Genomic DNA, 11406 nt, shown 5'->3' on the forward strand with positions numbered 1-11406 from the left:
GTTTCCCCACACTCGAAATACCCTTTCTCTACAACCTTTCACGCAATCCAGGCCCCGTCAGTCGCTTGTAAGCCATATTCGCCATTACATTAAATCAACCGGAAGTGAAATAGGAAACGACAGATGTTTTTTTTTTTATCGCTCCCCCCGCCCATCGGGTGGAATTTTGGGAGAGCAGAACGCCCGCCGATCTGTTAATCTGGCTAACAAAACATATGATCGTGTATGAATTCTGCTATTTCCAAAACATAAAAGAAGTAAATCATGCTTGAAGCTTTGGTACAAGAACCCCAAATGTAAATTGCATTGTCTTGATGAAGCTTGTGCCACTCGGTGAAGTTAGAAGGAAAGGATGTACTTGTATTTTATTGAAAAGTCATCTAGTAACTTGTTTTTTACCCACCTCTGTCATTAGAGTCATGTAACGCATTAAGATTCAAAGTGAAGCTGCTGTTTTTGTGCTCGCTGTAGAGACGAGCGTTAGGGAACCATCACCATCATATCCTCGTGACGCTTAATCCACTCCCAGCACTTCTGCCTGTGCTCAGCATCACATTAAGAACTACAGTAGAACCAGTCGGGAACTTTTAACGTCTGTGGAAACAAAGGAAACGCTAGAATAATTTTTTTTTTTTTTTTTTTGCTCCTGTGGTTTGCACTTTATATTTGTAATTGCACTTTTTGTGGCCATTTTGGGTTGTTTTTATTTATGGCTCAGAACATTTGAAAGTAATGATGTGAGAAAATTGTTCTGTGCAACACTGGGGGATGTGGTGAAAACTTGCTTTGATACTAGGGCTGCAACTACCGATTATTTTGTAATCGATTAGTCTAACGATCGTTTTTACGATTAATCGCTTGGCTGTGAATAGTGTTGTAAAGTTTTATTTTTTCATTTTTTTTTTTATCACATTATAGCTTAAGTCGCGCTGTTTAACCCCTTAACTCCCACCTGAACCGAGCACATTTTCTCCAGTTTGGCTTCACCCCAATCCAAAAGATTCTGGAAAAAAGCAACAAAACTGAGACGGAAACATTGATGAAAAAGTGGCAAAAATGTCACAAGAAATTGACAAAAAAATGTCGAAAATATGACAAAAAAAATGACAAAAATGTGACGGAAATTTGATAAAAATTTGACAAAAATGTGACAAAAATGACCCAAAAAAACTACAAAAATGTGATAAAAATTTGACAAAAAAAATTACAAAAATTTTACAAAAATGTGACAAAAATGTGATAAAAAATGTATGAAAAAATGACAAAAAAGTTACAAAAATGAGTTGAATACCCCACAAAAAAATGATGGAAAAGAAATCTGACGACGTGAGGAAAAAGATCCTCTCGGTTCAGGCGGGAGTTAAGGGGTTAAGGAAGTGCTGATGGAGTAAACTAAAGGGAAATGTTTTTTTGAAGGCTCTATTCATGAAATTTACATTGTACAAACCACTACAGACCCGAAATATAAAATCAAAGTAGGTTTTCATCAAAAATACTACATTCTTTTGGTCATTGTTGCTCCATTTGAGTCTGTGTGAGCCAGAAAACGATTCATCGATTACTAAAATAGTTGTCGATTAGTCATTTCAGCCCTATTTGATGCGTTGTCTGGAGGAGAAACACTGTATTTTTTGAAATATTAAAGGATATTTAGTTATGTTTCTGAATAAAAACACATAGAAACAGCTGCTTACACATTTTATTTTTACTCGGCATTCAATATCCAATGTATACGTTTCATGCCGTCACCTCGAGTGATTCTAACGGTTTCCTTTAATACTCCTCTCCCTCCTCGTCCCCCTCGCCCTCGACGGAGTCCACGCCCACCTCCTCGTAGTCCTTCTCCAGAGCGGCCATGTCCTCGCGGGCCTCGGAGAACTCCCCCTCCTCCATGCCCTCGCCCACGTACCAGTGCACGAAGGCCCTCTTGGCGTACATGAGGTCGAACTTGTGGTCGAGCCGCGCCCAGGCCTCTGCGATGGCGGTGGTGTTGCTCAGCATGCACACGGCCCTCTGCACCTTGGCCAGGTCTCCCCCGGGCACCACCGTGGGCGGCTGGTAGTTGATGCCCACCTTGAACCCCGTGGGGCACCAGTCCACGAACTGGATGGAGCGCTTGGTCTTGATGGTGGCGATGGCGGCGTTGACGTCTTTGGGGACGACGTCTCCGCGGTACAGGAGGCAGCACGCCATGTATTTGCCGTGGCGGGGGTCGCACTTCACCATCTGGTTGGCCGGCTCGAAGCAGGCGTTGGTGATCTCGGACACGGACAGCTGCTCGTGGTAGGCCTTCTCCGCGGAGGTGACCGGGGCGTAGGTGGCCAGGGGGAAGTGGATGCGAGGGTAGGGCACCAGGTTGGTCTGGAACTCCGTCAGGTCCACGTTGAGGGCGCCGTCGAAGCGCAGGGACGCCGTGATGGAGGACACGATCTGGCTGATGAGCCGGTTCAGGTTGGTGTAGGTGGGGCGATCGATGTCCAGGTTCCGGCGGCAGATGTCGTAGATGGCCTCGTTGTCCACCATGAAGGCGCAGTCGGAGTGCTCCAGGGTGGTGTGGGTGGTCAGGATGGAGTTGTAGGGCTCCACCACCGCAGTGGACACCTGCGGGGCGGGGTAGATGGAGAACTCCAGCTTTGACTTCTTCCCGTAGTCGACAGAAAGGCGCTCCATCAGCAGAGAGGTGAAGCCGGAGCCGGTGCCTCCTCCGAAGCTGTGGAACACCAGGAAGCCCTGCAGCCCGGTGCACTGGTCGGCCTGGGGACAACACACTTCAGCAAATGTAGATGTATAAATATAAACACACAGACCGATCTCCCACCAGTTTGCGGATCCTGTCCAGCACCAGGTCGATGATCTCTTTGCCGATGGTGTAGTGGCCACGGGCGTAGTTGTTGGCGGCGTCCTCCTTCCCTGTGATCAGCTGCTCCGGGTGGAACAGCTGCCTGTATGTGCCGGTGCGCACCTCATCTGCGGAGACGACGGTTTGGACAAAATCAACAAAAACAATAACACGGGATTGGAGCGTCGCTGATTAACTCCTCACGTTAAAGGAACAGGCCACCGTTTTTCCACACTGAGATATGTTCTTACCTGAGCTGTGACGAGTTCTTTAGGACCTGTCTGATCTTCAGTCACGTAAACACAGCGCAGACGGCGTTAGCATTTAGCCTCTCCCTCTCTCCTCTATAGCTCCAAAACAGGTCAAGATAGAAGCTACCAAGCTCTTCCACGTTTTCCCTATTTAAATATGGTTACGTGAAGTGTTCCACTACAAAGTATAATTACACACAATTAAACAATGTGGATTTTCTAAGCGGATAAAAGGGGGAACTATATTGTAAGGCGTAATAATACCAGGAGTAGTTTGGCATCCGCGCAGTAAAGTGAAGATTACTGTGCGGATTTCGAACTGCTCCTGGTACTCTATATTTAAACAGGGAAAACGTGGAAGAGCTTGGGAGCTTCTATCTTGACCTGTTTTGGAGCTATAGGTTCCTTCCATGTGACGTCACGCCAACTAAGTGACTCCATCTTGACGGGACACATGCTAATGAACTCCAGATAAACTCACCAACGTGTCATTCAAAATCTACATTTCAAAACCGCTGAAATGCCTGAAACTTGTTGCGCAGTTGGATGCAACAACGTCAGAGATTAAATTGCTGGTGTTTCGTCTATAGAATATCAAAAGAGAAGGAACGAATGTTTTAAAGAATTTACTGTCACTGTAAGATTTACTGTTCACTAATCTGTGAAAGATATCTTTACAACAAGCTGGGTGTCCAATCCAATGTGTTTTACAGTATTATTAGCCTACCTTACTCCTGACAATGAGAATATCCTTTCCTTTTGGTCGCCATGCAGATGTATTTGATGCCCATCCGGACTCAAAACATCTGTATGCAGAAAGGCTTTTATATGCTTTTAATGATTTTCCTGTGTATGAAGACGGAAAGTCTGTCAAGTAGCTGTAAATGTCGCCAAACTGGAGTGAAGGGATGTTGAGCGAGAACTTCGCGTCAGTAAATAACTCGGCCGAAGCGTGTCTGGGTCTGTAATATCCAACGACGACAGTTTGTTTGCGTATGGAAGCGCCGCATCTCCTTGTAAGTGAGTTGTAACAGATGTAGGTGAAAGAACGCTGCATAACTGTGTGGAAGCGCCGTCGTTTTCTGTAGTATTCGCCATTTTTGTTTCCCTTCAAAATGTCGCGCGCTTACATTTCTAGTCTGGGAGACGCCTATAGAGGAGAGAGGGAGGGGCTAAATGCTAACGCCGTCTGCGCTGTGTTTACGTGACTGAAGATCAGACAGGTCCTAAAGAACTCGTCACAGCTCAGGTAAGAACATATCTCAGTGTGGAAAAACGCTGGCCTGTTCCTTTAAGAAGTAACTACACTGCAAAAAGTAAATATCAAGCATTGGCTGAAATGTCTTGAATTGAGGAAATGTTTCTTGTTTTAAGCAGTTTTCACTCATTTAGACTTTTTTCCTGATCTGTCCAAGTTTATTTAACTCTTTTGAGGATGTTTATGACCAGTTCTAGTGTAAATCTCGCTTTAAATAAGAAAGTAAAACTGCTCATGAGATTCTTACCCCATTGGCAAAGAAAGTGACTTGAAATGAGGACAAAATGTATTGAAACGAGTCAGAAACATCTCTAATCAAGTGAAATAATCTGTGTCAAAAGCCCATCTGCATCTTTCCTCGTCAAAGCATCTCAAATTCAGATTATTACGCTCAAATTTAGACTTTTATCCCAGGCTAGTTAATTACTTTTTGCGGTGAACTAAGCCACACATAAGGCGCTTTGGCACCGACACTCACAGGCGAGTTAAAAGTCTTTTCCAAGGACACAACAATAGTGAATGGGAGATTTAAAGCATGAACAGTGAACAGTTCCTGGTTTACCGATCACCGTGGGCTCCAGGTCCACGAACACGGCTCTGGGGACGTGTTTCCCGGCCCCGGTCTCACTGAAGAACGTGTTGAAGGAGTCGTCTCCCGCTCCCAGAGTCTTGTCACTGGGCATCTGTCCATCGGGCTGGATCCCGTGCTCCAGGCAGTACAGCTCCCAGCAGGCGTTACCGATCTGCACGCCGGCCTGGCCCACGTGGATGGAGATGCACTCACGCTGTGGAGCAACAGGCAGATATGGTGTGTGACTGACTGGGTTCATTCATCCAATGTCACTGAATCTGCACACTTGATCAAAATAATGGCTGGAAACATGTGAAAAAGAACAACACAACTGAAAAAGAATCACGTCAAGCCATGTAAGACTAGTGCGTTATCAAGTCAGGGTGAATTGACAAAAAAATGTCGAAAAAATTACAAAAAATTTACAAAAATAGGACAAAAACGTGACGAAAATGTGATAAAAAATTTGACAAAAAATGACAAAAAAAAAACGACAAAAATTTGATAAAAAATTGAGGAAAAACTGAAAACATTCGACAAAAAAATGACAAAAAATGTGACGAAAATGTGATAAAAAATGTGACAAAAAAAATACAAAAAATTGACAAAAAAATGACAAAAAATGACAAAAAATTGATAAAAATTGGATGAAAAAATGACAAAAAATTGATAAAAATTTGATGAAAAAAATACAAAAAATTCACAAAAAATTCACAAAAAATGTGACAAAAAATGACAAAAATGTGACAAAAAATGACTGAAATTTGATAAAAATTTGATTAAAAAAATACAAAAATTTGACCAAAAAATGACAAAAAAATTGACAAACATGTGATAAAAAATGACAAAAATGTGACAAAAAATGACAAAAAATGGACAAAAAATGACAAAAAATGACAAAAAATGTCAAAAAATGTGACCAAAAAATGACCAAAAAAATGACAAAAAATGTGACAAAAAATGACAAAAATTTGGCAAAAATGTGACAAACATGTGATAAAAAATTGATGAAAAAATGCCAAAAAAGTTACAAAAATGAGTTGAATATCCAACAAAAAAATGATGGAAAAGAAATCTGATGACGTGAGGAAAAAGATCCTCTCGGTTCAGGCGGGAGTTAAGAGGTTAAAGAAGTGCTGATGGAGGAAACTAAAGGGAAATGTTTGTTGAAGGCTCTATTCATGAAGTTTACATTGTACAAACCACTAATCTGCACACTTTATCAAAAATAATGGCTGGAAACATGTGGAAAAGAACAACACAACTGAAAAAGAATAACGTCAAGCCATGTAAGACTAACGCGTTATCAAGTCAGGGTGAAAAACAAGTGCGGGTTGTTATGTAGGCTGCCACAATGTCACAAAAATGTCACAAGAAATTGACCAAAAAAATGTTGAAAAAAATGGCAAAAAATTGACAAAAAATTGACAAAAAATTGACAAAAAATGACAAAAATGTGACAAAAAAATGACAAAAAATTGACAAAAAAATGACAAAAATGTGACAAAAAAATGACAAAAATGTGACAAAAAAATGACAAAAAATTGACAAAAAATTGACAAAAATTTGACAAAAAAAATACAAAAAATGACAAAAAATGTGACAAAAAAGTTACAAAAATGAGTTGAATACCCCACAAAAAATTATGGAAAAGAAATGTGATGACGTGAGGAAAAAGATCCTCTCGGTTCAGGCGGGGGTTAAGAGGTTAAGGAAGTGCTGATGGAGGAAACTAAAGGGAAATGTTTGTTGAAGGCTCTATTCATGAAGTTTACATTGTACAAACCACTAATCTGCACACTTGATCAAAAATAATGTGACAATGTGATAAATGTGACAAAAAATGACAAAAATTTGACCAAAAATGACACAAATTTGACAAAAAAGTGATAAAAGAAATGACAAAAAAATGACAAAAATGTGACAAAAAATGACAAAAATGTGACAAAAAAATGACAAAAAAATGACAAAAAATGACAAAAATGTGACAAAAAAATGACAAAAAATTACAAAAAATTGACAAAAAAATGACAAAAAAATGACAAAAATGTGACAAAAATGTGACAAAAAAATGACAAAAAAAATTGACAAACATGTGATAAAAAATTGATGAAAAAATGACAAAAATGTGACAAAAAATGACAAAAAAGTTACAAAAATGAGCTGAATACCCAACAAAACAATGATGGAAAAGAAATCTGACGACGTGAGGAAAAAGATCCTCTCGGTTCAGGCGGGGGTTAAGAGGTTAAAGAAGTGCTGATGGAGGAAACTAAAGGGAAATGTTTGTTGAAGGCTCTATTCATGAAGTTTACATTGTACAAACCACTAATCTGCACACTTTATCAAAAATAATGGCTGGAAACATGTGGAAAAGAACAACACAACTGAAAAAGAATAACGTCAAGCCATGTAGGACTAACGCGTTATCAAGTCAGGGTGAAAAACAAGTGCGTGTTGTTATGTAGGCTGCCACAAGGTCACAAAAATGTCACAAGAAATTGGCAAAAAAATGACAAAAATGTGACAAAAAATGACAAAAAAGTTACAAAAATGAGCTGAATACCCAACAAAACAATGATGGAAAAGAAATGTGATGACGTGAGGAAAAAGATCCTCTCGGTTCAGGCGGGGGTTAAGAGGTTAAGGAAGTGCTGATGGAGGAAACTAAAGGGAAATGTTTGTTGAAGGCTCTATTCATGAAGTTTACATTGTACAAACCACTAATCTGCACATGTTATCAAAAATAATGTCTGGAAACGTGTGAAAAACAGTGAACACAACTGAAAAAGAATCACGTCATGTAAGACTAACGCGTTCTCAAGTCAGGGTGAAAAACAAGTGCGTGTTGTTATGTAGGCTGCCACAATGTCACAAAAATGTCACAAGAAATTGGCAAAAAAATGACAAAAATGTGACAAAAAAATTGACAAAACGTGACAAAAATGTGACCAAAAAAAATGACAAAAATGTGACCAAAAAAAATGACAAAAATGTGACAAACATGTGATAAAAAATGGATGAAAAAATGACAAAAAAGTTACAAAAATTAGTTGAATTACCCAACAAAAAAATGATGGAAAAGTGGCAAAAATGTCACAAAAATGTCAGAAAAAATGGACAAAAAAAAAGACAAAAATGTGACGAAAATGTGACAAAAAAATGACAAAAATGTGATAAAAATTTGTTACGTAGGCTGCCACAATGTCACAAAAATGTCACAAGAAATTGACAAAAAAAATGTCGAAAAAATTGACAAAAAATTGACAAAGAAAATGTGACGAAAATGTGATAAAAAATGTGACAAACATGTGATAAAAAATGGATGAAAAAATGACAAAAAAGTTACAAAAATTTGTTGAATTACCTAACAAAAAAATGATGGAAAAGTGGCAAAAATGTCACAAAAATGTCAGAAGAAATTGACCAAAAAATGTCAAAAAAAATGACAAAAAATTAACAAAAAAAAAGACGAAAATGTGACGAAAATGTGACAAAAAATTGACCAAAAAAATACAAAAAATTGACGTGAGGAAAAAGATCCTCTCGGTTCAGGCGGGGGTTAAGAGGTTAAAGAAGTGCTGATGGAGGAAACTAAAGGGAAATGTTTGTTGAAGGCTCTATTCATGAAGTTTACATTGTACAAACCACTAATCTGCACACTTTATCAAAAATAATGGCTGGAAACATGTGAAAAAGAACAACAGTGAACACAACTAAAAAAGAATCACCTCAAGCCATGTAGGACTAACGCGTTCTCAAGTCAGGGTGAAAAACAAGTGCGTGGTGTTATGTACCATTAATCTGCCTTCAGTGACTGGGATTATGGTAGATTAACTTGGTCGGACAGGTGGCAGCCAGACTCTCAAAAGCGCATTCACAGATCACCTACAATTAATGAGCTATAAACTGCTGCATTTTCACTGAAACCACATTGCAAGGTTTATTTTGTTTAAATGTGGGAACATGTGACAGAAGAAAAGCTGTATTGTCAGTTTAAGTGACTTCTGTGGGTGTAATACAAACAGATACAGGTGGAATTAGGCTGTTAACTCTCCAAGGATGACACACTAATAAAGTTACTGATAATAAATAATATATATGGATCTAACTGAGAAGTTCTGTACTCACCATGATGAGGCTCGTCGATATTAGACAATGTAACGAGACAAGTGAGGAGCTCGAGCGCGCGGTGCCTCTGTTTAACTGGATCTGCTGCTGACGGGCTGCGCACTGCCCCCCTGTGGTGCGTAAAGCAACTGCAGCAGCTGCTTCCAACGGGTCAGTTTCAACTAACCCCAGGGCCGGACTGGGACTGAAAAACAGCCCTGGACTCTGGCGTAAATGCGACACTTCCTTAACCTCTTAACTCCCACCTGAACCGAGCACATTTTCTCCAGTTTGGCTTTACCCCAATCCAAAAGCTTCTGGAAAAAAGGTGGGAAAATAGCAACAGAACTGAGACGAAAACAATGATGGAAATGTGACAAAAAAGGGACGAAAAATTGATGAAAAAATGACAAAATGTGACAAAAATTTGATTTTAAAAAAAGCGCGTTTTTTTGCAATTATGCTAATTTTGTAATCGTTTACTGTTGTAATTGAATTTCGATTAATTGCAAAAAAGTGATGAAAAATGGATGAAAAAATGACAAAAATGTGACAAAATGTGATAAAGATTTGACAAAAAAATAACAAAAAATTGACTGAAAAATGACAATAATGTGACAAAAATGTTATTAAAAAATGGACAAAAAAATTAGAAAAATGTGATTAAAAAATGGACAAAAAAGGACAAAAAAATTAGAAAATTGTGATCAAAAAATGGACAAAAAAGGACAAAAATGTGACAAAAATGTGACAAAAATGTGATTAAAAAATTGATGAAATAATAACAAAAATGTGACGAAAAAATGACAAAAAAATCATAAAAAATTGACGAAAAAATTCACCAAAAAATGACAAAAATGTGACAAAAAAATGACAAAAATGTGACAAAAAAATGACAAAAAAGTTACAAAAATGAGTTGAATACCCAACAAAAAAATCTGATGACATGAGGAAAAAGATCCTCTCAGTTCAGGCGGGAGTTAAGGGGTTAAATACATATGTGAACCTCTTACCACCCGCCTTAACCGAGAGCCTTCTTTCCAGTTCAGCTTTACCCAAATCCGAAGGCTTCTTGACTGGAGAGCGACACTGTAACGCCTCATTTGAAAGTTAAAAGTGATGGTAAGTTTTTGTCATGTTGTCGCATTTTTGTCATGTTTTTGTCTTTTTTATTACTTTTTTGTCACTTTTTTGTCACTTTTTCGTTGTGTTTTCGTCTCTTGTTTTTCAGGGGTTTTTTCATGTTATTGTAGTTTTTTCATCGCTTTTTTCATTGCTTTGTCGTCACGTTTTTGTCACTTTTTTGTTGCTTTTCCAGCGCATTTTTGTTTTTGGATGCTTTTCTTTTAACCCCTTAACTCCCACCTGAACCGAGCACATTTTCTCCAGTTTGGCTTTACCCCAATCCAAAAGCTTCTGGAAAAAAGGTGTGAAAATAGCAACAAAACTGAGACGAAAACAATGATGGAAATGTGAGAAAACAGTGATGAAAAATGTATGAAAAAGTGAAAAACATTTTCTGCACTTTTTCTTGCTACTCCAAGACATGGGCTGGAATGGTTGATTGATTTATTATTGTTATTTTGTTTTTAAAATTATTATTATTTATTATTATAATTATTATTTTTTTAATAAATGAATGTCATGAATGAATGTTTTTTTTATTTGAAATTCGATTTTGCATATCTGGACTATTAAGTTATATATTGTATAGTAATAAGTGTTGCTTGTTCCATATTCAATGTTAAAGCAAATCTTGTTTGGGTCCATATTTTAAAAGGTTCATTTGTCCAATGCTGGCCCGCGACTTTGTTCAAGTTTTACATTTTGGCCCACTGTGTATTTGAGTTTGACACCCCTGTCCTAGTGGGACAAGGCCTCGTGGACCCAGGACACGCTGGTGGGACTATGTCTCCGAGCTGGCCTGGTGTGGCCTCGGGGTCAGAACAGCTGGAGGAGGTGTGGCCTCGGGGTCAGAACAGCTGGAGGAGGTGTGGCCTCGGGGTCAGAACAGCTGGAGGAGGTGTGGCCTCGGGGTCAGAACAGCTGGAGGAGGTGTGGCCTCGGGGTCAGAACAGCTGGAGGAGGTGTGTGTGGATCGGGAAGTCTGGGCGTCTCTGCTGAGACTCTGCCCCCACGACCCGGCCCCGGATAAAGCGGAAGAAAATTAATGGAGCACATTTTTCTGTCACTTTTCCGTCAGATTTTTCTCACTTCTTCATCATATTTTTAATGCATTTTTGTCACTTTTTCTTCACATTGATGTCACTTTTTTGACACTTTTCAGTTACATTTTTCGCTACATTTTTATTGCATTTTCATCCTATAGTTTCAGTCTCAGTTTTGTCGCTATTTTGACTTTTTTTTTCCAGACTCT

The 11406-nt window shown here is 38.9% G+C and overlaps 1 protein-coding gene across 1 annotated transcript; it reads right to left on the reverse strand.

The window, feature by feature from the left end:
• Positions 1-1773: 1773 nt before the first annotated feature.
• LOC306964973 (tubulin alpha chain) lies at positions 1774-9170 on the reverse strand (the record flags this gene model as incomplete). Its single annotated transcript, XM_079559151.1, has 4 exons — positions 9051-9170; positions 4911-5133; positions 2819-2967; positions 1774-2754 (listed from the first exon to the last, which is right to left on the reverse strand). The coding sequence occupies exons 1-4, from the start codon at positions 9051-9053 to the stop codon at positions 1774-1776; spliced, it is 1356 nt and encodes a 451-aa protein (XP_079415277.1). The 5' UTR covers positions 9054-9170.
• Positions 9171-11406: the final 2236 nt, after the last annotated feature.

Source organism: Gobius niger (assembly GCF_951799975.1).
Source record: "Gobius niger genome assembly, chromosome: 6".
NCBI lineage: Eukaryota > Metazoa > Chordata > Actinopteri > Gobiiformes > Gobiidae > Gobius > Gobius niger.